The sequence below is a fragment of the Aulonocara stuartgranti genome, assembly GCF_965226115.1.
Source record: "Aulonocara stuartgranti genome assembly, chromosome: 19".
Taxonomy (NCBI): Eukaryota; Metazoa; Chordata; class Actinopteri; order Cichliformes; family Cichlidae; genus Aulonocara; species Aulonocara stuartgranti.
The window spans coordinates 3,592,354-3,619,640 of record NC_138955.1 but is presented as its reverse complement, the minus strand read 5'-3'; the positions used below and the strand labels follow the sequence as shown (position 1 = coordinate 3,619,640).

Sequence of the window (27,287 nt, the reverse complement as noted above, 5' to 3'; positions counted from 1 at the left end):
AAAGCCCCCAAAGGAATTCATCTTAATATGTTTAATTTCCCTCCACAGTTTGACGCAGACAGCGTGTGGTAGCTACAGCGAATATCATATTCATATCTTTAAAAATCTCACTCACCAAAAGCGGCCTTTCATGTCCTGGGAGCACATGGCTCATCTTTATTCAAACGGTCCTTTGATGTCAAAAAGCCTGTTTTCACGTCTACTTTTCACATCTTTCTCTCCACCAGCCTGGCTGTCCACCCTGATAAAATCACCATAGCAACTGGGCAGGTGGCGGGCACCTCCTCAGACGGAAAAGTAAGTGAGATCTGCTCCTTATGTTTTATCAAGTTATCTGTTATCATTTTTGATTTATTGTGTTTGGGTGTAAATTCTATTTTCTTGAAGGAACAGATTTACCTAATTCTGGCAGAGAGTTCCTGCATCCAGCGGTCACTTTTTTAGGTACACCTTACTCTTACAGAGTTGGACCCCTTTTTTCCTTCCAAACTGCTTTAATTGTCTATGGAAACATTTCTCAAAGATGTTGGTTCATGTTGACATGATAACATCACACAGATGCTGCAGAAATGTTGGAGCACAGCCATGATGCAACCTAAACAGCCTTTGGGTTGTGGTGGAGATCTGGTGGCTGTGGAGAGCATTTGTGAGCAGTGAACTCATCGCCGTGTTCAAGAAACTAGCGTAACCCTGGCTGATTAGATATTTGCATTAATAAGCAGCTGAGCTGTATCTAATAAAGTGGCCAGCGAGTGCATTTTTCTCAGTGAATTTGCTTCTTCAAGCCGTACGTCACATCAAACTGATGTGTTGTGCCGATGGTTGTGTGCACTCCCTGTCTGGCAGCAGCTGGCTCCTCACGTTCGTGTGTGGGACTCCGTCAGCCTCAACACCCTCCATGTTCTGGGCACCGGCTTCTTTGACAGAGCGCTCGTCTGCTTGGCTTTCTCCAAGTCGGTGAGGAAACCCCCTCTGACACACTTAAATAAATAAATTAGTGACTTCATAAATTAATTACAGTGTCACAAACTGCATGAACTGATGTATAAATTGTGACATAAGTTCATATTTTGTTTAAATTTCTTTTGTTTTTTATTAACCTTGGTTTCCCATTTAGTTTGTTCTATATTTAATTAATTCTTCATTTCTACTGCAAGGACAGGCGCTGTCATTCACAGCAGGTCGGAGGTTAACTTCACCTCTGTTGGTTTATCAGTGCCAAGCTCACAATATATAGTTCAAGCGCTCAGATAATCTAGTAAAAATTAATACTGTCAGTAAATTAGTCTTAAATTATTCATTGGCTACATTAATTTTTAATATGTTTTTATTACATTTAATGAATTGATCATTTATTTATTGAGTCCATTTATTACTTTATTCATTTTTTATTTTGACAGTTCCAGTTCTCTGTAAAATTAACCTCTTTATTTTCAAAACATTTTTAATGTCAGAACGGAGGAAACACACTTTGTGTCGTCGACGACTCCAACGACCACGTCCTCTCTGTGTGGGACTGGCAGAAAGAGGACAGACTGGCTGAAGTTAAGGTATCTGCACATGTATTGTGTGATTTCTTTGTGTTTGTGTTTGGGTGTGATTGCCTCAGTAGGCTCAGTGTTTAATGTTTCTCCTGAGCTTCATTCTTTCTTTTCTTTTTTTTTCCACGTGTTTTGGCTCAGTGCTCCAACGAGTCGGTGTTTGCTGCGGACTTTCACCCCACAGACAGCAACATCGTGGTGACGTGTGGCAAGTCCCATCTATATTTCTGGAACCTGGAGAAAGGCATGCTGGTCAAGAAGCAGGGACTGTTTGAGGTAGGACTGTTCCTCACATGTTAGGAAGCATATTCACATCTAGAGTCATGACAGTATGTAACGTCATGAGTTGTTGCGTTGCTATATATAGAAATTTGGGGGTAGCTGAGCAAAATTCAGTTCATGTATGTTCTTGTGTTTACTGCAGAAACAAGAGAAGCCCAAGTTTGTGTTGTGCGTGACCTTCGCGGAAAATGGAGACGCTATAACCGGAGACTCGAGTGGGAACATCCTGGTGTGGGGAAAAGGTACTCGACTGTTTCACGCTCGCCTGTGAAAAGGATCATGTCTGTAGGGTGTACACAGTGAGTGAGTCTGCAGAGAAAGAGAGCGTACCACGGCTGAAAATAGGGGTGTGGTCAAAAATAGAAAAAGCTGTGTGCTTTCACAGAAGAAGTGTGCGTCAGAAGCACAACGAAAAAATGGACAATAATGATTCTGTCTGCGAAGGATTTTGTGGTTATAAGCTCGAAGATGCGTCACTGTGGTGGTGGAATCAGGAGACTAGGAGTCAAAGATGTGTCTCAATCTGAACTGTTTTATATAAAAGGAAAAAAAGGTGCAGGAGATGTGCAGTCTTACAGTTTTATACCCTCATCACACCATCTGTCTCTGTCAGTTTATCTTCCCTCTGCGTACAGTCGACCTTTACGCCCTTCTCTGTCCCATCTTCATTGTGCAGGCACTAATCGCATCAGCCACGTCATCCAAGGAGCTCACGAAGGCAGCATCTTTGCTCTGTGCATGCTGAGGAACGGCACTCTGGTGTCTGGGGGGAAAGACCGCAGGCTCATTTCCTGGGACAGCAGCTACCAGCAGACACAAACGGTGGAGGTGAGAAAGCATAAACGCTCTGAGGCAAATGCAAAGTTTATAAATTACACATAATTTTACAGATGGGGTACACTAGTCATGCTGTTAAGCATTTGACAGAATCCTTGGGTTTTTAATGCTTAGTTGCTCAGCTCTATAGCTCTTAATGATGCACCAGAAGCACACACTGTTAAGATGTATTAATAAAATGTTAAGCTGAATATCAAGCACCTTCCTCCAAGTAGGTCTCAGTCTGGAATATTAGCCAGAATTTGCATGCATGCCTGAGGCGGCTGACTATGCATTCTGAATACTGCATCTTATTATAAATATTACAGAGGATAAGATGGATTTGTGCTTTCAAAGAGATTCACAGGCATTTATAGCAATGACACTCGGGGTTCACATTGACTGTATTATTATTATAAATTAGCTTGTCTTGCCTGAGGCAGCTGTTAGGTTCCAGGTGAAGCGGTGCTGTGCATGATCGCTGCTTTTTCTCTACAGGTGCCTGAGTTGTTTGGTCCCATCCGGACTATAGCAGAGGGCAGAGGGGAGAGTGTGCTCATCGGGACCACAAAGAACTTTGTTTTGAAAGGCAGTTTGGATGGAGAGTTCATGCCCATTACACAGGTACATGCAGCAGTCAGGTTTATCTCTACATTGGCTGTCCAATAGGAGGGTTCCTTCTTCTTCCTTTCCTTAGAACCTACTACTAGCTCATCTCAAGTTCATGCAGATGAAAATCAAATTTTAATGAATAAATGAATGTGTTTGATTAAGTTACAACAGGATGTGTTCAAATGCTTTGCACAACCCCAAAACAGTAGTTTGCTGATTAGTTTTATCAGCTTTGTTTCTTTCTCTTTCTTTCTCTTCTTTTCTGCAGGGTCACACTGATGAGTTGTGGGGTTTAGCCATCCATCCCTGGAAACCTCAGTTCCTGACCTGTGGGTATGACAGGCAGGTCTGTCTGTGGGACTCAAGCTCCCATCAGCTGATCTGGTCCAAGAGCCTGGAAGTAAGTTTAGGCAACACTGGCCCCTGGGGTCAGTCACTGGAATTACACAGCAAACATATGAAGATCATTTTTATGTCTATTAGAATAAACAGGACATCAAGTAGCAAAAGTGCATGTACAAATTTACAGCAAAGCTATCAGCATAACATTATTTATACTTTATATAAATTTGGATTATTTGAATTATTGATCACATTAAAGATTCCCTCCAAATACATTTCATAACACAATTCAGTAAAAAATAAATCTTCTTTTTCTATTGCATCTATTTCTTCTCTCTTGCTAAAGAAATCAATTTATATGTGTGATCCCAGTCATACGAGTGAGATGTGAAGTGCTTAACTGATTCCGATTTTGATTAGCATGATGGTATACATCTTCTACATGACTGAGATCATCATTTTCAATGTCTGCGCACTGTAGACTACAAAAGTAGAGCTCACAAAATCATGCTCATATGTACCAAACGCATCTTAAATTTAAGGCAAGCAGTGAAACCAGGAGATAAACGTAAAAGCTGCACACAAGTGAATCTGCATAGTGAGGTAACAATAATCAAAATCCATTAATGAGTGAAGGGGTGGACTTTAAATGTCATATTCTTTCTTCTTCTCACAGGATGCTGCACAGTCAGCAGGTTTCCATCCTTCTGGAGCTGTGGTTGCTGTAGGAACCCAGACGGGCAGGTATAGACACCATCACTAAAAAGCATTTAGTGCCAATGCGCTTGGTTAAGAGATACAGCCTTTACTTTACAGCTAAAAAAAAAGTATTTGTAAGATTTTGATTGGTTCTGTCATCAATCCTGCAGGTGGCTGGTACTGGACACAGACTCTAAGGATTTAGTCACAATGCACACAGATGGGAATGAGCAGCTGTCGGTTATGCGCTATGGGCCAGGTATGGTGTTAATCTCATGTTTGTGTATTAATGTTAGGAAAATTAAGAAGACTACACAGAAGACTTGTATGTGTTGTAGTTTATGTTGATTGAAGAGAGCTAAAACTGCCAAAATCAAAACAAAAGAAGTCATATACTCATGAGCCACTTTATTAGGTACACCTCTCTTCGACCCCATTTTGCCTCCAGAACAGGCTTAATTGTTTGCGGCATCGATTCAACAATGAGCTGGAAACATACTGACATGATAGCAAATATCACGTTCCATCCTGTCCCAAAGGTGCTCTACTTCATTGAGAGCTGGTGACTGTGGAGGCCGTTTGAATACGGTGAACTCAAAGCCAGTTTGAGTGTTGTGACATGGCACATTGTCTTGCAGCTATCAGACGATGGGTTCACTGTGGTCATAAAGGGATGGACATGGTCATTTGTGGAGTTTAAACAATGATCACTTGGTACTAAAGGATGCCAAGAAAATATCCCCAGTACTATTACACCAGAATCAGCCTGAACCAAAAATACAGGGCAGGGTGGATCCCTGCTGTTATATTGTTTATGTGAAATCCGCTTAAGCTTAAAGCAGTCTGGCCATTCTTCTCTGACCTTTGGCATCAAAAATGCACTTTCGCCCAGAGAACTGCTGCTCACTGAATATTTTCTCCTTTTCCAACCATTCTCTGTAAACCCTGGAGATGGTTGTGTGGGAAAATCCCACGTCAGCAGTTTCGAAACACTCCTGCCTGGCACCAACAGTCACATAAATCACCCTTCTTCTCCAGTCTGGTGCTCAGATTGAACTTCAGCAGTCTTGACCATGTCTACATGCCTAAATGACTGAGATGCTGCCATGTGATTGGCTAATTATAGCCTTCTTGTTAACAAGAAGTGGAACAGGTGTACCTAATGAAGTGATCAGTGAGTGTATATGAATTACCAAGTAATATTGTTATAAAAACCAAAAGGTTAATACAACCAGCTAACTGCGCTAACACGTTGACGCCGTGCAGCCCCGCACGGGGTGATCGGCGTTAACTCGCTAACGGAGATTTGCTGCATTAATGCAGTTAAACGTCATTTTAACGAGATTAACGCTACCAGCACTAATATATACATTCAACAATTACATTAGATTATTTTGTTTTAAATGAATTTTGCAAATATCTGATATTGTGCCAAGAGTGTGAGAATGCTTTGATCCATATTTTCCTATATTAGGTAATGAACATCTGCTATACCTGCAGCATCAGATGTATCGCCTGCCTCCTCACAGTGGATATCCATCTACAACAGTCTAGTTAATTATTTGCCATCTGCAAACCTGTTTTTTAATTTATATTTCATTTTATGACCTCTAATGTTCCTCTTTTCTTCATCTTATATAGATGGTAACTTCCTGGCCATCGGATCCCACGACAACTACATCTATATCTACGCTGTGGCAGAAAATGGGAGGAAGTACAGTCGAGTGGGGAAGTGCTCGGTGAGCACCTGTATTTATAATCCCCCTCATCCTTTATTTCAAGTTCCTTTCTGCTTCACCTTTATCTTTAGCTCCCTCCTCAGTTCTGCATTTCAGTGCTTTCTGGATGTGTGTTTACAGAGAACCGGCAAAGTCATAAATAACAACCCCCAGAGTCATACCCTGCTGAGACTATGCATCAACATTTCTAGGATTATTTATAGTTCTTGGATACCCATACTGACTCCACTCTGAAAATACTGTGAAGTGTGTGTTGCTGTGTGTGTCTGAGATGCATTTTTAAACTTTTCTAACTTCTCCCAGGGTCACTCCAGTTTCATCACTCATCTGGACTGGTCTGTGGACTCTCAGTACCTGGTATCAAATTCCGGCGACTATGAGATACTGTACTGTAAGTCACTTATCCTCAGGTTTCCTTTAGGATTGATATAATCCTTAAAAATGCCACGAAATCTAGTAAAGTTGGCCTAAAATGATTTTTCCCCTTTCATGCATTCATGAAACTAGTCACTGTGCAAAACTGTGTTCACAACCTGCTCTGAGGTAGCAGGAGAGCACAAACTTGGTTGTGCATTTGAGCAATTTTACGGTAGTTAGTTTCGTAAGATGTTGAGTGTAAAGTTTTCAGTCACAGTAATTTGGAGTTGGCATGCCCAACAGCACCCATTCTAAGCCACGCTAAGACCTGTTTTGTATTTGCTTTGTATTTGTTTCCTCAGGGATCCCATCAGTGTGTAAACAGGTGGTCAGCGTGGAGACAACCAGAGATATTGAGTGGGCCACCCACACCTGCACTCTGGGCTTCCAGGTCTTTGGTAAGTGGCGGATCCTTTGATCTCCCTCTTTACGTGTATGTTGGTGTTTAATTGTGCATTCAGTAGACATTTCCGGCGCCCTCTGCTTCCCCAGGCCTGTGGCCCGACGGCTCAGACGGCACCGACATCAACGCCGTGTGCAGATCCAACGATAAGAGCCTCCTGGTTACCGGAGACGACTTTGGGAAGGTCCACCTCTTCTCATACCCCTGCTCACAGTTCAGGGTGAGATGCTGCTCACGGTGATGTTAAGCAGGATATTCGGCTCAGTATCGAAAAACAGTGTTGTTTTTGTTTCTTTCCAGGCTCCCAGCCATGTTTACGGTGGCCACAGCAGTCACGTGACCAATGTAACCTTCCTGTATGATGACAGCTACCTGGTGTCGACAGGTGGGAAGGACATGAGCGTGATGCAGTGGAGGATAGTCTGAGCGAGCACAGAAATGGATACTGTCCAGCTTCTCGCTGCTGCTGCTGCTGCTGCTGCGGCTGAAGCAAAGTGAACCAAACTGCACTAAACTGAACCAAACCAAACTGAAACGAACTCATACGCTAACACAGATGTGGATCTGAATTAACTGAAGTGGTTTTGATTGAAGAGAAACTTTTTGACCTGAGGTTTCCTTTCCCCGATCCACACACAGATCCTAACTGCGACAAACTGTCGGGGGTCTGACATGCGCCTGCTTGAAAGACAAAAATCCTCTTATTTCCCCCTTTCTCTGTCTCCGCACTACATGTAAAAAGAAAAGAAATCTCCCCCTCGCGTACTGTAGCCTTGCACCCAGCGACATTAAACAAAACAAATCAAACGGATCAATGCGAAAACCAAAGGCCCTGTCTGACCCGATGGGTGCGTTTTTACAGTTTGGCTTCACTGTCCTTGTGTAGTACACACTCCTGCCACCAGATAATGGACTGAAGAGGTTTGTTTTGCTGCCTTTCAGAGCCCCTCCAGACTGAACTGGAGATCCGAGAACACTGCAACAAAAACTGTGCACAGAAGGAAATACAGTGTGATTTTTTTCTAATTGTCAAACTTTTATTTTGTATTTAACAACTCAGGAAAGCACTAGTGAAGCAAGGCCCTTCCCCGTTTTGTTAACACTGTCACATCAGAAAGAGTCTCTGAAAAAACATCTCACTAAAATATCCAAACGTCTCATTAACGGTTAATATTAGATCCAACTTTTGTTCAGCCATTATTGCTTTGTTGGTTTTGTGGGACTGAGGAGGATACTGTGAGTGAGGAGGTTGTTACCCACTATTTAAAACCAGAAGGTAATAAGAAATTTATTTGAACATATTCAAATTGTTTGTGCTTCCATCTCTTTACACAGGACCCCTTTCCTATTATTTATTGATTGTGCGTAAAATCCTTCACTGCCAGCTTGATTTCCTTTGACCCTTTTTCCTGCAATAAATCTCTGTTTAGATCGGTAGATGTACTAAAAAGCTTGAAACTGATCTGAGGACGTTGTGGGTGAAATATACACTATTTTGGTTTGCTAGGTTTCTCTGACTTTTGCCTGGAGTGCAAGGAGAATCAAAATGAAGCATATGCTGAGGTTTTCAGTGATGTGAAGCCCTTTCAAATCTGTGTCTTTCCACTTTTTATTGTACCTACATCAGTTTATGAAGGGGAAGAATGAGACCATTACACTGTAACTGTCTGATGTGCTTCTCAGCTGTGCGCCATCAGTCACTGGCAAGGTATTTAACAGAACTGTTGAGATGTTTTTTGGGGTTTTTTTCTATAATGCACTGCTTCTGCCTGATTTAAAAAAAAAAAAATACAGCAGGTCTATTAAGCTAATTAACATTTAGCACTTACTGGAGCTTTTCATAAACCAATGTCTGCTCTCAGGCTTTAAAGCTGTCTGCCATCCGATCAGTGGTACGATGTGTAGCATGTCACACTCCTTATGGTTAACAGAAAAGCCAAATGAGCACACGTGCATGAGTAAATGGGACTTTTTTTTACGTGATAATTGGTTGGGGTTTAGCTGATTTTAGTGTGAACATAGCTGCTGCTGTTATAAGGCACACTGAGGTGGTTTAAAAATCCTGAAGGCTGGCTGATTGTTTTATCGGTTTATGTCCTTTTATCAGGAAAATTTCAGATCTTTTAACAACAGTGATTTAAAGCTGCCACTCTACAGAGTGAATGTAACATTTATTTGTCTTACCACTTTAACACTTGGGGCTGCAAAATACCATTGAACATTAAAATCTCTCTGGAAGTAAATGATGAAATACAAATGATCTTTTGTCTTATATTTTTCACTGTTGTCGTTTTGTTGTTTAATTCTTTCTTTGACATGTTGGCTTTTGTTTTATTGAAAATTCTAACAAAGGAAATCCACTCACAGGGACTATAGAGTGGAAATTGAAATCAGTTATATATATATATATATATATATATATATATATATATATATATATATATATATAAAGGTGGAATTAAATGCAACATAAAATAATTAATACATAAATTAATAATTAATAATTGGATAATAAATTCAATGCTAATATAAATGTAACTGGTACATGTACAAGCTCCAGTATTCTTTGTTGTGTTTTGCTATAGGTCACGAAAAGAAAATGAGACAATCCCTTTTAAGGTCTTCTAAGTATAGAAATGGAAAAAATCATTCATTGTAGCCCATTGGTAGGTGGTTGCTGAGCAACCTCATGATATCATAATGCATAATGCACGGTTGAAGTTTTGTGGAGGTAAACAGGATGCCACTGTCGTAAAATTAAAAAGGACAGTGTGCTTTAATAATTGTGCGTGCATAAATTCTTAAAACAGATCATTTTAGCCCACTGAAAGGTGGTTGCTAGACAACGTGACAATATCATAAGATCTGATATAGATAAGAACCTTCAGGGATCTAATGCTGTGTCCACACTGGAAGCACTTCACAGCAGCGTGATAACTTCAGGCAACTACGGGAGAAATAAACACTGGGGATGCAAAGTGAGCGGAACCTCACATAAGTTTTTCTCAACTTGTGAGTGATTGAAGAGACTACCAGTGAGGATTCTCTTGACTAACATATGACCTGATGACTTGGTAGTAAACTTGGTAGTAGTACATTAAGACAATTATTTTCCACCACACCAGCCAAGCACCTCAGTTCTCTATAGCAACTATTCCAGGGAGTAATTTCTGTTAAGAGCCTGAGGTTAGTTAGAAAGAACAAAGCTGACCTCATAAAATAGTTGGAAAAAATTCAATAGAAATTAATAAAAGAAATGTAAAAAGCAAAAAAATATTTTAAGAAAATAATCATGTAAATGCAATGATGCAGGGCTGAGATAGATTGTGGTCGCCCGACCAGAGATATCGCTACCTCCAGGACGTCGGGCTAGCGATTTTGCGAGCCCTGATGCGTAAATCAATAAATAGAATGTAAAATCAAATTGGAAGACGAATAAATAGAGGTTTAATTAAACGGTAAAGAAATACACAAGCAAATCAAAATAAATATAAATATTTGTGTGTGTGTGTGTGTGTGTGTGTGTGTGTGTGTGTGTGTTTACTAACAATCATTTGTTTAGTTAGCTTTATTTTTGGCTCATGTGGTCCTCCATACATTAGGGGGCTAGACCAGACTACTTGTTTGCCTGCTGAGACTCTGACGGGTGGGGTACTTAGGGGGCGTCAGTTCCCTGCATGTGTGCGTCTTGGCCGCAGGTGGGCAGCATTGAGCCGGTCGGCTCGCACCCCCTCCCCTCTCCCTTTGCACGCCGTATTAGCATTTTCCCCAAAATCTGTCCATCTCACCAAAACACTCCGAATGGGAAGAAAATATGGCATGAAGGAGGCGGCTGACGACCACGGTTCACCGTCTTCTACCGAGCGCGAGCACCGACTGAACATGGACTTAAGGACACGCGGCGTAAGCAGCAGCGCGTGCGGAGAGCAGAGACAACGGAGCACAAAGCGGATGGAAGAAAACGCTCGGGTTGTCGCTTAGCGTTTCACGACCCATCCTCAGCCTGTGATATCGCCACAGACGCGCAGAGAGGACACAAGGTGGAGGCCGGCGGGCTGCTCCGAGCCTCACACGAGGGTATATACTGAAATAATAGCGGGACGTATTGAGCAGCCTCATCAGTGCCATCAGCCCCGGTTGAATAAAAGAGGAGGAAAATGAGGTAAGCACCGTATCGTGCGCTGTCATGGCAGATGCGCAGCGACACGGAGCCCTCTCCGGGGCTACATCTGCATTTCCACAATAACCTCGCTGGAATGATCATTTACTGAATAACTGCAGCATCTTCTCATATTTTATTGCCAGTTTTTCCTCCGGGTGCCCACCCACCCGGCCTCATCCCCTTCACCCACCTTCCATACGTGCGCCCTTTAACTGTGCGCTTTTATGTCATATTGTTAAATGGCGAATTATCGAAATGACTTCTCCGCTTTCCACCCCCCTCCACCCCCTTCTTTGTCACCGCCGGACCCACCCAGCGCATTGAAGGCAGGATTCAGGCCAGGTTGATGTTGTCATGGAAACGACAGCATCATGTATTTCCCTACATAAGCAATTCGGGTGCACCCGGTGAAATGATAAAAATAATAATAAAATACTGCTTTCGTTAAATGTGATTGATGCACCGCCGGGGTGAGTGGCTGCAGGAGGGGAGTGTGTTGGTGTGGTGGGTGGGGGACAGGATAAATGAGGGTGCTTATAACCGTGGCAAGAGGAGGAGGAGGGTGTTTATTCCGGTGGTTGCTAGGCAGGTTAACAGACCCCCACCCCCTCACCCACTTCCCATATACACCTACAGAAACCATGATGGTTGCATATATGCATACTATCCAGTCTGTGGCTCTTTTTGAAGTCATTCTACATCTGAGCTTATGGGCGGTATTTTGAGCCCTTTCCTGGTTGTGCTGGTATGCAGAACGCGCTGAGGCCCAGATCTTCTTCTTCAGCAGGAGGAGCAGCAGTCTTTATACTCTGTGCTATTTATGAAGCAGTCCTTTTATGTTTTCCCCTTCCTGCCTTAGTTTGACTCCTCCATGTCTCCGTAGCTGCAGTCAGCCTGCACCATTCCGTTTTACAGCCTCAGATTTACTCTGACAGCTCTCCTCAGATACAGTGCACTCTCGCTCTGCTTTTCCTGTAGCTACCGGTGTTGGTCTGTATCTTTGTGAGAGAGTCTGCTGAGAGTCTGTGGAATCAAAAAGGAAAAGGAAAAAGAGAGAGAAAGGGAACAAAAAATGGGATAAATCATATTTGTGAAGTGCTTCTGTTTTTTTATTTCCAGTCCCAATAATTCACCGTCATCCTGTAACCTCACCCAGCACAAAGCCAGTGGCTCAACTGCTCCAAGACGTAAACATGCAAGATTCATATCTTCCAGTCCAGTCAGATGAGCACGCCGTTTCCTCTTTTTCTGTAAAGCAACACTGCTTGTATCCCATCCTGTGTGTTTGTCTTCACCCGAGGCAGATCTGCTCTTTGACTCAGGCCCAAAAGGGAAGTCTTAAATCTCCACAAAGCATCAGCGAGGGGCGACCTGGCTTTTATTTTTGCAGGGTTAAAGGAAAAAAAGAAAAAAAAAAGGGAATTACATTCAATTTGTTCAACCTCGCCGCTTCCATTTGCTGCATTTATGTGAGGGTGCGCATGCATTCATGTATGTGGATGCCCATGCACTTGCACATAAGTGTACACACGAGAGTGGAGTTATTTTTAGAGATTTCATTAAGGGGCGCTTCTTCTCTACCGTCAGTCTAGACCTGGCTGTTTCTGCATGCTTGTGCGTGCGTGTTACGAGTAGGCAGAGTGGATTGGGAGGAAGAACCGTGAGCGTGTATGTAGGCGTCTGTCCATTGCTATTATAGGACAGGATTATTTCTGAAGGGCTCGTTGTGGTGATTCACTGTGCAAAAAGTAGAAAGAGCGAGTGCACTCACTGCAAGGTAAAACGCTGAGTTATGCCTCCTACTGCAGGCTGATCAGAGAGCAGCTCCACGAGAGACGGCATCACCGCAGCCACAGCGCTCCCATTTGTGATACAATGATAAAGCCTGGATTTCAGGGGAAAGGAAAATGGCTTTTAGCTAGCAGTAATAGTGACAACTGAATATCACAAATGATTAATTGACTCTCACATGGCAATCCTTTATGAATCTACCCTTATCTGGTTGTTTTCTATCTGCTCCTGTACATCATCCATAAGGCTGTGTCCTTTGGCGTGGTGGAGGTCAAACAGGTTCAGCCTAACCTTTAGTCTCTCCATTTTCACTCCCCAAGGGTTTCGCTAGATCCAAATATTGATTAGTATCAATTCCAAGGCTGGTATTGGTATCAGATCAATATTAACTCTCCAAAAGTAATCAATCAATATGGACGATACTTTTCTATCCTCTAAGTTCAGTATGTAGCCCCCTGGATTGTGTTAAATAATTCTTACATGAAATACAATAAAAGCTGAAAAGTGGAGTTTTTTGTGTGAACTCATTACTGTGGAAAGTAAAAATCACCATGATTTAGTAATCATTAAAATGTCTTCAAAATCAGCAAACTGATGACAATGATTCATCTTATAAATCAAGACACGCTGCTCTCTTCTTAAAGGTTAAAAGTTCTGGTATCAGTATTGGTATCTGGCCCTGTATTTACTTGCAGTAACAACATTTTAACACTTTTTTTCTGTTTGTTGTGGAGTTCAAAGTCTGCTTGAAAGTTTTCGCTTAGGCCTCAGCCGAATGTCACTAATCCTGGATGCACATGAACTCAGACCTTCTGGGTGCCACTTTAGAACCCCGGATCCGTTGTGTGTTTCTGGCTATTTTCTTAAATCCATAAAGCTTCCTAATCTTTCAGTGGATCGCTCTTTGTTTGTTTCCTACACCTCGGCTCACTGCTGCAAAGAAGCTTAAAAGCCTTTAAGTTTGCTCCTGCCAGATGGACCGCCGTTGGAGGGCGAATTCTGATAAAAGCCACAGGGATGCCGCGAATATTACGCCACATCGGGGAAACTTTTGTTGCTCGTTACGCTCTGTTGTTCCTGCAGAGAACAGGAATGTTGTGTCCATTATGATATCTGAGCTGAATGAATGAACTGTTGCTGTTGTTTCCTCTTCTGTAGTTAATTAGTGATAAAAGGCTGACATGCAGAATCTATTTAAAGCTCCGGTATAGAAAGGGGAGTGTAAAAGCGCTCCTGTTTCCAATACAGGCTAACATGTAATTTCCATCCAGTGGAAATTATTCCTCGGAGGTTGAAAGACGACGACTCGGTCCCCGAAGCAGAGGGAGGTGACTGGTCTGCGCTGGTCACATGTTCTCTCTCTCTCTCTTGCATTCCCTTACTCTGTTGCAACACTCCTCATCTCTCTCGCTCACTCCTTCCCTCCTACTCTCTCTGTGTCTCATGCTCATGACTGCCTTGCTGGCGTAGTAGATTTTTTCTCTTTTTTTAAACTTTTTTAGAGGGATGTGAAGAGGGGAAAGACTGAGTTGACTGCAGCAGAGTTGGACAGCATGCGTATTGCTCTCTCTTCTCAAGGTTGACATTTCCCCCTCTCCTCCATAATCTCCCTTTTTTATACTTCCTTCCATCCCGTGCTCGAGGACTGTGCCCTCTTCTCCTGCGACATGTATTCCCTGGACGACTTCGGGTAAGGCAAAATGACTCATCAGTGATCGTCTCTTCTCTGTGTTTTTGGAGTTGTGTGAGTAAAGCTAAGGTTGGCTTTGGGTTGTGCGGTAATGATGTAGCCTCCTTCACTCTGTGGTGTTTCTGTTTGAAGCCTGGCTCAGCTTTCAGACCACACAATCTGTTTGCTCCTTGAAACAGAATTGTGCGCCTGCAAGAAAAACCCCTATTTCACCAAGCCCGACATGCCGCTGAATATGTTGAATTGGAGGAAAAGCTTGGAAAAAAATCTCCTCCAGGAGTTGCTGACTTTCTCTCCTTTCCTTTTTTCCACCCCTCTGCCTGTGATTCTTTGGAGCCAGCTGTTGCAGAGAAGTCTGATTGGTTACCCTCTAGCAGTCTTTCATTGGTTCAGTCTTTTCCTGGCAAATAAAGGAATGAGTTTCTTGCTGCCTGCCATTGAATCTGCTCAGCTGCTTACTCTTGTTCACGGGACTGATCCCATCTGACTCGTTGCATGTGCGTGCGTTTGAGAAAGGAAGTCGAGAAGAAAGAGATAGAAAGTGTTAATCTGACTGGCTGATTGAGTGAGACTCTCAAGAGAGGGTATAGTCCAGTATAATGTGGCCCTGCCAGATTAGAGCGGGTCATGGCGATTTGTTAAAGCACAAATACAGATACAGAGCCGAGTGGGGCAGAAGAGATAAGACTGATGGTTTACACTTGACCGCGTGCACTCTAGTAATCTCCATCACAGGGAAGATCTCTCAGCATCTCTCACAGTATGCTCACTATTTATGACAGTGTCATTCTGATTGTAATGTGGAAATAAAAACAAAAGTTGTCCAAAACGTAACCTCAAATTGTGAAATCAAACCTAATGCTCTGTTTTTCTACCGTCCAGACCTCGGCCCATTCTTATTCCCATCAACGACACAGGATACAAAGAAAAATACGAGCTCCGCAGGGTTGTATATTATTCTCCGGCTGAGAATGTTAATCAATCTGAACAGGCTAACGCTCGCTCTGTTCTTCCTGTGTTCTCGTTTCTGTAACCTACAAAGTATTTTCTCTCCAAACGGAAGCGGCGGATCCCTTTAAGGATCAGGATTAGTGACGGTGACGAGGACTGGAGAAGGTGGAGGAGAGTGGTGGGGGAAGGGTAAGACAGTGAAATGTGGGGTTGCCATCCATATTGTACTGTATGTGATCACAGTCGGTTAGCCTGAGGCCCAACTGGCATCTACAGGGTAATGAATAAGTGATGGTATTATGGAGGTCAGTGTGCTGATTTTACACATTACAGATGATCCGCCTGAATCTTTGTATGTACGATGAGATTTCCCAGTGTCGGTGGTTATTTCAGTTATTTCACTGTTCTCAAACATCGTGTGATGACGAGCTAAAAGATGTGACTACAGTTAAGTTACTGTTTCCCTGGCACAGAAAGAGGAACAGCAACTGGTATCTCAGGAGTAATGAATAAGTTACAGTATTATGGGGTTAGTGTGGGAACACTATTGACTATCAGGCAAACTGTTCATGTTTCATGATTAGTGCATCCCTGGTGTCGGTCTTTATTCAGCTCTACTTTATGTCTAGTTTTTCTTTCAGTGCTTTCAAATTAATTACGCTTTTTTTTTTTTGTTAAAATTCTGCACTTGAAAAGGACTTTGAGATTTTGAAAAATTTTGACATTTTCGGTGATTACCAGCAAAAAAAGAAAAAACAAACAAGCAAAAATAAATCAATTACAAAAGGTTTTTTTAGCTTTTCATAAGCGTATATGAGAGTAATGTTGTGAATCATCAAACACCCCATGACTATCACAATACTTCACCTATTGAGGCTTCTGCTGCACTGGAAGCCTCAGTAAAAGAATTTACTGCAATTTTTAACATTTTGCAATAAAATATCACCTTTTTTTAAACTGCAAATTATAATTTCAAATTTTAACTGTTAGTATATTTTTTTTATCTCACTTCAGTTATTTGAATGGGGTCAGTTTGGCTATTACATGCAATCTGATTGTGATGATGCAGCAGTTAACTGTGATAAATCACTGAAAATAATATATCTGCTGTTGTGTACATGGACAGAAATTCACATTTAACTTTCACATTTGCGCTCTGCAGCCTTCCTGTTCCAACAAGAATAAAACCAGTTGAGTGGAGATTTTTTCAGACTGGCAACACGTTGGAAATCTGTCTGTATCTTTGAGTGTTTGCAGTCAGTCCAACCAAGACTGCGACTGCAGAAAGGTTGCCATCTATCAGGTATGTCAGGAAGTGCTGTGTGGCAGGCAGGAGTTGGACCCAAGATGCAGGCACTCAGACTCGAGGGATGAACTCAAAAAACTCAGCTTTATTTGCTGACAGGGGAAAAGCATACAAAACTAAACTACACAGGGAAAATATAAACTTACACTTTGCAGGGAGGCACACGAGGAAACACACAGCTTGAGGGACGACACGACACTGACTCAGAGAAACACAGGGTTTAAATACACTGGGAAGTAAAGAGGGGAATGAGACACAGAAGGAGGGCACAGCTGGGGGAAATCAGAACTGACGAGACAAGGAAGCGTAAACTGAACACATTCATATAAGACACGGACCTTCAAAGTAAAACAGGAAGTATAACACAGAGACGCGAACTTGACACGGTAGAGACAGCAACTAAGAAACACAGAGACATAACCATAAGGCAAAGAACCAAAAAACTAGAGATGATAAATAATACACAGAGGGAAATCCTGAAACACAAGAAGCTCAAAACATGACCAAGAAACGCCGACTTTACACAGAACAAAAGGGGGCACAGGAAAACAACAGGGGCAAACTAGAAACCATAAAATAAATCACACAAGTACTCGACAAAATACAAAAATCACAAAAGAACTAAAAACGCTGGGTCAGGAGACCCAGGATCCTGACAAGGTAAGGCAACCTTGATCAAAAGTGCTTGTGAGTGTGCAGTGACTTCAAGCTCTGGGAAACCATTTAGTCACCAATAGTTGCAGTCGGTCACAAAATGTGAAAAAATTCAATAAAATCATCAGAACGCTGCCAAGTTTTTGTGTAGAGGTAAGAATGTTCCTGTCTTATTTTCCCTCATGTGACTGAGCCATTAGCTTACTCTGATTAGGAGGTATTTTAGTGTCCAGTGTTGGATGGTTAATCAGTTCATTTAATGTAAGTTTGCTCAGCTAACATTAACTCAGGCTGGTGATGCATGAGATGAGCCCTCTGTGTAATAAAACTCCCAGACTATTTAATTTAATTTAATAAAATTTAGATATTTGGTGTCCCTGTATCGATACAATATTGTCATGCAAAATATTGCAACACTATGCTTTAATTGCTATCGTCCTATTTTTTAAAATAAATATTATTTTGCTGTGGCATACATTTATTGGAAAAATCCTAAATAGAAAGAATAATAGCACCCTATGATCACTGTGAATGTGTCTTTTTCTTTCTAAGCAACAATGTGGCCTTCATGTTTGATTTTCGATGCGCTCACTTTCCCTGCAGCAGTTTAGCTCTTTCCTATTATCAGTTTATAAATGTTAGTGAGCAGGCAGTGTCTCCTCCTCTGGGCACAACAGAGCCTCGTCTGCCACAGATCGAGCTTGTTAACATTTACCCGTCCGGCCACAGAAACGTCCTGCGGTCCAGCTGGGCCATCTGAGCCGCACACGAGCCAAGAGTAATTTCACTTGGCATGGCTGTTACCCCTGAATAACAAATCGCTGTTGATCGTGACCCCGGTTTAACAAATGTCAACGTGACACAGAGTGCCCTGTCACGCATCTTGGTGGTGGGACTCTGTCGTTTGGGTTGTTTGCTCTCTGAGCGGCATATGATGTCAGCCGTTAGAGCCGAGCGCATGTGAACCAGAGAGGTCAAAGGGTAATGCTCTGTCATCTTAACACTGGACTGCTGTCAGCCCAAGGTTGTGTGGATTTGTGTGTGAGAGCTTGAGAGGGAGATCGTTTATTTGTAGCCTGCAGGACAGCACACAGTGGACAGGGTCCTTTGCCAGAATCAAACCGGGAACGTTCTCTACCTCTGGTTTTATTACATTTGGATCGAATACTGCCGCTCCGCTCAACAATAACACCGATGCCTTCCAAAATGCCCCCACCTCCCTTTGCTGTCTCACCCAGGGAATCTAAACCAGATTGAGCGTTAGCTTGTGAGTTATTCAATAGCTTTTAATGGACATTTAGCACATACACACGCATGCACGCACACACATGCACACACCACCTCCAGTTAATGTGCATGCCCCGTGAGTGTTCATCCACTGTCCTCAGAGGTGGAGGACATCCCAGTCAATAGTAGCTGACCACAGTATAGACCACTGGTTGTTAATTCGGGCTCGGCTTATTTGGGTAGCTATGGCAACGGCAGGTCAGGAGGAGGGGCGGTTGGAGATAACAGCAGGACCCCCCCCCCCCCCCCCCCCTTCATACATCCAGTAAACTGTAGTGTGTGTTTGGATTTGTTAGGGGAGGGGGGGGTGCTGCTGGTTGAGACGGATATGAGGTAATCTCCCTTGGGTTTTCAGTACAACAATAGCGCAGAGGTTCAGTGACAATCGCACATTCACAATCGTGTGTTAGGGATCGCTGGCTGGTCAGTGACTTCATCTCTGCCAGTCTGTCTGTCCGTCATCGCCTTTGTTCCTGGATGGAGGGGCCATCCGTCTGGATGTGAATGCAGCACTGCGAGAACTCGGGAATGTTCTAAATCTCATTTCGCTTCTAAGTGGATGATTTTAGTTACTCATGCAGCTGTTGCTCTTGTGCGTAATTTCTCGCAGGCTTTCAGGAGAGGATTAAACCGCTTTTAATAGGTTAGAGTTTAAATGTAACGCAGCAGCACAGAAGGGAGTTTGTGTTATAGAGTGACGCTGCTGCTGCTGCTGCTTTGTTTTGTTTTCCTGTTGACCAGCATGGACATACACCGGTTGCAAGCGCTGCGTTACTGCCTTCCTCAGAGTGTCAGTGACTCGGGATTGTTTTACAGCCACATCGCTGCCAGGTTTGTGCTGACACTTTGTTTGACGTCTGTCTGATCATTTCTATTTCCTGTAAGTAAGTCAGTGAGGATGAAGGGTGAAGATAGGAAGGAAGATGAAGGAAGGATGTCAAAGATGATAAAAATAGTTTGGGATGAGTAAAAAAAGTCTGATTGTTTAGTCGATGAGGTTTGATTATCGTCCACAAAGAAAGCACTGTAATATTCCAGCAGCACAGACGGACAAATCTTTCCCTGCTGTATTTTAATCAGAGCTGAAATACTAATCTGTCATCTTAATCTGGCCTCAGCAAACTGACACAGAATGGAGGCTATTTTGGATTAGTTATTGTGTGCATGGAGAATGTTAACTTTGCCATAAAGGTGGAATGAATCAGCTCTCTGTTTTTATGTTAAAAGTGCACAAAAGTGTGCAAAGTTTTGACTCTGATGTGTTTTGATGACTGTTCGCCTGATTGCAGCATTCCCATCAAAGCCAGAGATGCTGCCAGAAAGATGCGGTTCAGCGTGTGCACGTGATGCGACGCCGAGCATCTTCTTTATTCTAAACACGCTGCAGCTTCACACAGAGCATCTCTGAATAGAAGAGCTCTGTAAGGGCTCTATACATGTTTAATTCACACACGTGTTAAAGACTGCTTAGCTTCCGGCTAGAAAGGCAGCCTTTCAGGCCAGTGCACTTCCCCCCTCTCTCTCCTGGACGATGAAAGATCGAGGGAAGACATGGAAAAAGAGAGAAAGAGGGATATTTGGTCGCTGCTGATGTTCCAAATGAGAGCGGTAGGATCAAACAGCTCTGTTGGCTGCCTTGTTATCACGAGGGAGAAGAAGAACGAAAGGGGGAGGCTGGGGGTGTGAAAATAAAGGACAATGAGGATTTTATGACGAGATGTGCAGCCGCTGCTTAAAACTGACTTCCCGTCTAATACATGCAACTCCTGTTGTGTCTGCTGCAGCACTGAACACTGAAAATGCATACGATATTGTGAGCAATGTTAAATTTTTAAGTAAGAACGGGCATTTCATACAAAAGTACTGTTTCATATTCATTCTAAACTGCTCTTCAGAAATTGTCCCCCGACTCCAAACTCCTCTCAGATGGATATGTATCCTCGTGGTAGATTTATAGCCCCTTATTTTTCACACACATTATTGGCTTTTCGTCTTTCGTCTGGTTTGAATTGAAGATTTATTTGGGGGTATTTTAGCGTTTATTGGTGGTTGGGACAGTGAAGCAGATAGGAAAGGAGGGGGAACAACATGCAGGAAAAGCCTGGGGTGGAATCAAACTCATGTGCCACAGTGGCCTTGTGCCACCTACCTAAGCCAGCCAACCCAGGACCTGAACTCTATATTTTAAGATAAGCAATAGTTGTGTATCTGTTTCTATTTATTTTTCTTATAATTAATTGACTCCTCGAGTATTTTAAAATCATTTTATTTATTTGACCTGTAGAGGATATTCATTTAAACCTAAACCTGAATGAACAGGGAGAGAAGTGGCAGTGATAGGGGCAGAAACACAGACTGAAGAAGGACACCAAGTACACAAAATATACAACATATAGATATCAAGTGTAATAAGCAAACTGTCTGATCATTGTTTATGTTTTACATGGCTCTGAATGAAAAGGATTGTGCTGCAGAAGGATTCAAACAACTGAACCTTTTCCACAGAACAACTGGGGCATTTGGCTAAGAACATAAGCACATTAATGCAGTTTGAAATTAATGCCATTAAGACCACATCACTCTGTTCTCTCTCATTTAGGCTTAGTTGCATTTTGCAATATTGTGCAGTATTCGTATATGAGTGGGGCGGGGGTCAGATAAATGCCCTGTGATCTATTAAGAGTGAGGCACAACATGATGGATCTGGGATGTGAAAGCCTTTGTGAATCGGCTGTGTGCTGTTGCTTTAAAATAGTCTTAGTTGTCTACTTAGCGGGACTGTGATACACGAGTTCAAAGGTCTTTTGAATAAGTACACCTCTGCTGTAGAATTAAATATATGTTACATTTGTTTTTCAGATTTCCAACTCCATATTTTTACTCTTGAACTCAGGAAAAGTACTTAAGGTGTTTTCACAGCTACACAAAAACCATCCTTTTCTGGGTGCAGCTGTCTGTAAAAAGCCCGTTTAGCTCCTCTCCCTTTAAGCCACACTTTTTCCGATTGGTCAACCCTCTGTAAAAGGAGATTTAAAGAGCTAAACAGCATGTGGGCGGGGCTCCAGGGCTCATATATTAAGGATATCCGCTCTCACTGACATCATACAGAGACAAGAGTGAAAAAAATCATGTCTGATACAGATTGTTTAGAGCAGTCTAAAGCCTGAGCTTCTCCCTCGTAGGCATTATTTGTACACTTACCCTCATTTTTTGAAAAACGTGGTCCATATTTGATATAATCTTCCATTATTATGGGACTAAATCTGTGACGGACATTAAAGAAAAGCAGAAATGGTCCCTTTAAGAGTCAGATTTGGCATGCTTGGCAAAATGCAGACAGCAAAAACACTGTAATTATAACTCTGTGAGTGTGTGTCACTCTCATTTATTTTTAATGACTGTGCTCCATATAGTTTAGTAGCAGTGTTAGGTTACATGCGGCAGTTACTACAACCCCTGCAATCTGGCCCCTGCCTCATATCTCACTGCATCCTTTAAACAGACTAAGTGTGTATAGCTTGCCGGGTTACCAGTGACCCAGCTTCACACTGTGTGTGAGCCACAGTGAGCTTGTGCTGTTTTTAGTTCCTCGGGCCTCCTTCCCTGCCTGTGCCTGTGAACACTACTTTCCCCCATGGAGCAGATTAGAGGTCTTGTACGAGAGTTAAGCCCGGGTTAATTTAGATTTAAGGCTGCAGTGAGGTAATGATCTGCCTGCTATGCTCTGTCTCTAATCCAGACAGACCTCTTCCTTCTGTCAGCCAGACCCCTTCACCCACTTAAACACACACACACAAAGAGAGAGTGGCATCCCGTCTCTAAATGTATGGCTTTGCCCTGCTCTAAAGCCACGGGGGCTATAATCCTCATTGTGAGCATAATAATAACACTAAACTGGATCCTTACTTTACAACCAATCTCTCTGTCCCTGTTTCTGGCCCTTCACTAAAAATATCTGTTACCATGTAATGGTGTATGTACACTATGGGTACCATAATATACTGTGTGTGGGTGTATAATTATGTATTTCTCTTCCTGTTTGGAAAAAAAAGGGGCAGCACCTCACATCACATCATAAGACTGACTGCCTCACCCTTAACGAGAAGATACTAAGAACCGAGGTGGATTTCTGGCTACTGTGCATGGTGTTAGTGGGTTATGTCTCTCCTTGTAGTTACAATTAATAATGTTTCAATGGAAACTTTTACAACAGTGGTTGCACTGTTGGTTGTTTGACTTCCTGACCTTTCCTACAACCAAATTTCCAATATGGGAGCAAATTCCTCTGCAGGAATGAAACATTTTTCACTTGAGGCTACTAATGTTTATTTCCCAAACATCTCCCTGACACTGACTGCATTTCTTTATTAGCTACAGCACCAACAAGGGATGCATAAAGCTGTGTAATTATCACTTCTGCTGCCTCTCTGGGTGCTTTATTCTCTCTCGGCTGGCTTTCGTTGTGCGGGAGGTTATGGTGGGTTTTTGTTTTTTTTAGGCTACTTAATTAGCATGAAATGAAACTCATTAGTTGGATAGATTAAGCTGTATTTGTGGCACCTCCAAGTTGCAGTGAATGATAACTGATGTGACAGTTGACAGAGTAATTAAGTGAGATTTATGGTGACGTGAAAGGCTGGGGGAAAGCAGAGGTGCTGAAAAAGACCTCGGGTATGATAGCATGGCATGTGTCTTATGTTTGGTCTCACTGCTTCTCCTTTTAGTTAATTAATTTTAGATAAAAGTTCTCCCGTATTATTAACCATGGCCAAAGTTTCAAATAGTATCCTCTATTGTGGTACATATGTAAAAATATACAGTAGGGAGCTGTACATTTTTATAGTAGATTACTGTTTTTTTCCCCTGCCAACGACAGAACTAATTGGATGGAAATGTTTAAGCACAAGTCATTAATTCAGAAGTGTTGTCATGGTTACTGCAGTCATTTTAGTTTTGCTGTGATTGTTGTGGGCGTGTGATGTGGTTCCCATTGATTACGTGCCTAAAAATAGTGTAGAGAAAAAAGTGTTATAGTTTAGCTAAAAATGGGCCACCGTGAACCAGAGTTCACTATGAGCAGTACAAGGGAGTAGGAGAAGAAATTGTTGTAATTTAACATGCAAATTTCTTGCAGTGCAGTGTTATTCCAGGAAAATTTAAAGGGAAAACTAACCTTCACTAACCTCTTTTTCTGTCATAGATTTGTCATGCATTTGTATCAACAGATCTCTGCTGACGGTGTATTTCTGTGACGCTTTAGTGTCCTTTAATAGTGTTTTTGACATCTAGTTTTCACAGAAACAAAGGCCTAACAATCCGATCCACGGTCATGAGCCGGCCACGCAGGGTCGTGCTTAATGACTCATCAGTTGTTCAGATCTGTTCGGGTGCCTTCCACTGTGAACCAGCAGGATGAAACAATTACCCCAGATACAAAAGCTAATTGCCATGATAACAGAAGCCCTGCCCCCCGGGTGCTACCCAAAGAAGACGCCTCGTGCAACCCACCACGACCCACTCGCATCCCTGCCAAGGTAGCACTAAATACAGCCAGTGATCTAATCTTTGATTTGCCAGACCTCACAGAAATATGAAACTTCTGTTTCTAATATGTCTCGACCCCTAACGTATGCTCTTAGTATTTTCTGGTCGTGATCAGTTTGAGGAGTCATTTCTGAAAATAACTGATCTCTGAGGGGAAACACTCAAATTGTATAATATAGGATTTGTGTGGAGGAGGGTGGGGTGAGGCAGGCACATATGTCTAACCATGTGTGCAGGGAAGTGCTTTGCTTAATTCAGAAGCCTGGGAATGTGGCCTCATTTTTACCGCTCGCCTATGAGGCTTTATTTGACATGAGGAAGGCTTCAGTGCACCAGAAGCCTTCATAGCTTTCTCTGTTCTTCTTTTATTTCTTTTCAATCACTGCCACTGTTCTCTTCTGCTACTTTTTCTTCTCACCGCACTCGGGCTGCCTTTGGGGTGGATTTATTATTCAGCTTTAGCCTACTTATTCCAGAAAAAACAAGGTGCAACGCTCAGATGGGATCTATTGGGGAAATCGCATCCACTTTTTCCAGGAAAGAACTTGAATATTCAGAGTACTTGTTTCCTCTGCACCAATACAAATACACCAGCCACTTTATTAGTTACAACTAGGAAGTCCTGGATTGGACTGCCGCTCGCCTTCAGAACTGCTTCAGTTCTTTATGGTATAGATTCAACAGTTGCTGGAAACATTTCTCAGAGATGCTGGTCCATATTTTGCACACAGTTGCTGCAGATTTGTTGGCTGCACATTCATGATCCAATCTCCTGTTCGACCACATCCCAAAGATGGTCTGTTGGATTGAGATCTGGTGGCTACGGAGGCCTTAAAGTGTCATCATCATTTGTGACTTCCAATTGTAAGCAGCCATTGATACAAAGAAGGATGAATGCATGCTTTCATGTTATTTACACCAAATTCTGACATTGCTATCTGATTGCTCAAGCAGAAATCGAGACTCATCAGTTCAGGCAATATTTTCCAGTATTGTGCTGTCCAGTCAAAACAGCATACAAATTGTAGCCTCCCTTTTGCTGTTCTTTCTGACAGGAGTAGCACCTGGTGTGGTCGTCTGCTGCCATAGTGCTTCTATGTGCATTGAGAGATGCTCTTCTGCATACCTACTACTTACTATTGCCTTCCTATCAGACCAAAGTAATCTGGCCACTCTCTTTTGATTTTTGCCCAGAGAACTGTGGATATTTTGTCTTTTTTTTTTTAGACGATTCGTTAAAAGGTTGTGCAAACATATCAGCAGTTTTTGAAATACTCACCAGCACGTCTGACCCCAACACTTACCTAAATCACCTTTTTTCCACATTCTGATGTTTAGTTTGAACTTCAGCAGTGGGTCATTTTCACATGTCTACATGCCTAAATGCTTTGAGTTCCTGCCATGTGATTGGCTGATTAGATATTTGTGTTAACAAGCAGTTCAACAGGTGGAGCCAGTTTAGAGGCTATTGATTAGGGCTGGGCCATATTATACCGTTCACGGTAATACCGGTATAATGTTAGGCAACAATAGGAAAATGAAATATCGCGATAGAATGGGAGTAAAACGCGCATGCGCAGTGCCTTTGTTTTCATACGCACATGGCCGATTGTTGAGTGAAACAGATGAACCAGAATTGGTTTGTAAAAATGGTGCAACTTCCGTGATGTGGAACTGGTTTGGTGTTTGTCCATCAGATACACAACAAAGCACATTTTTTTGCAGAACATGCAAGCGGCCGTTGTTATTGTCATATTTGTCGGACTAAGATGCTCTTAAATCTGGGAGTAATCAGGGTCCTAAACTCCGTAACTTCAGGTCAAACAACACTGCAGCATCACTTAGAGTTAAAAACTGTCTAAATTCTTTCATCTTTAATAAAACGATCAGCATTGCTGCTTTACCAGGTGTAACTATGAAGTTTAACTTCCAGGCATCCATGAAAACAAAAGTTATTACATTTAACGGAGTTAGAAGTTAGCAGGAAGCTAGCGGAAGTTAGCTCGCTAGTTTCGCTAGTTACCTAAGCATGATATTGCATGTTCTGACTGAGAGATTTCTGAAAAAAATCAAACGTACAGCTCTGCTATCACTTCCAACATAAATGAAGACAGGAAACTAAACAGCAGCGACGTTTGCAGGGTTACTGAAGTTGGGCTAGCTGGTATATAATGATGTGCTACATGATCGCTAGCGACACAGCTATGTTAGCATAACATAAACAGTGAAGCTGGAGGACGAACACTAACACTTTTCCACTTGTAAAAGTTAACGTGAAGGTTCTTCATGGTTAGAGACAAATGCAATCGCATGGCAGGATGCTGTAAACGGACCAAACTTCAGTCAGGAGAACAACTGAGATAATCCATCCACAATACGAGGTTAGTCATTAATATACTGCAACAACATGGGAATAGAGCAGCTGCCAGAGAATTCAACATTAATGAATCAATGGTACAGAAGTGGAGGAAGCAAGAAGAATGAGTTTAATAAAGTTTGATTTATCTGACTGCTTTGTTTCGCTTAATGTGCCTTATAATCCCGTGCACCTTATGGTCCGAAAAAGGCTTACTGCACACTGCAGTTTAATGTTGCAAAGCACCTCTTTTTAACTTCAGTGGATATTATACATGGTTATGCTCAGGATATGTCAGCCCATTTCTACTGGAAATGCCTTTTGGTTAAACTTTCAGCAAGGAATTTGCATTTGCACTGTTACATTTTTATAAAGCTTTAATGTACATAAAAACCAGCTTCTTGTTTAAGTGAAAATAAATGGAAGGTTGTCTTTTTGCGCTAGTAATGTTGTGGAGATGTATTTTGTCTCGCATCAATTATATCGTCGGTTATATCGTTATCGCAAATTTTCAAATATATATCGTGATAAATATTTTTGGCCATATCGCCCTGCTCTACTATTGATTGTATATTAAATAAAACATGAATGTACAGGCTTATAGAACTGCTTTCTGCTGAATGCAGGTCTCATTAGCCTGTCAATATAATGTAAAAAACACATGTATTTCTTTTTCTATTCATGAGATGAATGTA

At 42.2% G+C, this 27,287-nt stretch overlaps 2 protein-coding genes across 9 annotated transcripts in view; both read left to right on the top strand.

The window, feature by feature from the left end:
- The window catches only part of eml1 (EMAP like 1), a 55,527-nt gene extending 46,419 nt beyond the window's left edge, over window positions 1-9,108 (top strand). For 3 of the 4 annotated variants that reach the window (XM_082516078.1, XM_082516075.1, XM_082516077.1), the window contains 15 exons: window positions 228-297; window positions 847-957; window positions 1,455-1,550; window positions 1,683-1,817; window positions 1,966-2,065; window positions 2,500-2,651; window positions 3,138-3,263; window positions 3,520-3,651; window positions 4,270-4,337; window positions 4,463-4,551; window positions 5,934-6,031; window positions 6,335-6,422; window positions 6,751-6,846; window positions 6,941-7,071; window positions 7,152-9,108. In XM_082516078.1, coding sequence (XP_082372204.1) covers window positions 228-297; window positions 847-957; window positions 1,455-1,550; window positions 1,683-1,817; window positions 1,966-2,065; window positions 2,500-2,651; window positions 3,138-3,263; window positions 3,520-3,651; window positions 4,270-4,337; window positions 4,463-4,551; window positions 5,934-6,031; window positions 6,335-6,422; window positions 6,751-6,846; window positions 6,941-7,071; window positions 7,152-7,277 — 1,618 coding nt within the window. In that variant the 3' untranslated portion in view covers window positions 7,278-9,108. The remainder of the gene's footprint in view (window positions 1-227; window positions 298-846; window positions 958-1,454; window positions 1,551-1,682; window positions 1,818-1,965; window positions 2,066-2,499; window positions 2,652-3,137; window positions 3,264-3,519; window positions 3,652-4,269; window positions 4,338-4,462; window positions 4,552-5,933; window positions 6,032-6,334; window positions 6,423-6,750; window positions 6,847-6,940; window positions 7,072-7,151) is intronic. The other variant, XM_082516076.1, reaches the window with a different exon arrangement.
- Window positions 9,109-10,499: 1,391 nt separating this feature from the next.
- Window positions 10,500-27,287, top strand: part of evla (Enah/Vasp-like a) — a 41,107-nt gene continuing 24,319 nt past the window's right edge. The window contains exon 1 of one of the 5 annotated variants that reach the window (XM_082515414.1): window positions 10,500-11,013. In XM_082515414.1, coding sequence (XP_082371540.1) covers window positions 11,009-11,013 — 5 coding nt within the window. In that variant the 5' untranslated portion in view covers window positions 10,500-11,008. Of the gene's footprint in view, window positions 11,014-14,018; window positions 14,495-19,359; window positions 19,524-25,765; window positions 26,618-27,287 lie in introns of those variants that run through there. The other 4 variants (XM_082515413.1, XM_082515412.1, XM_082515411.1 and 1 more) reach the window with 4 other exon arrangements.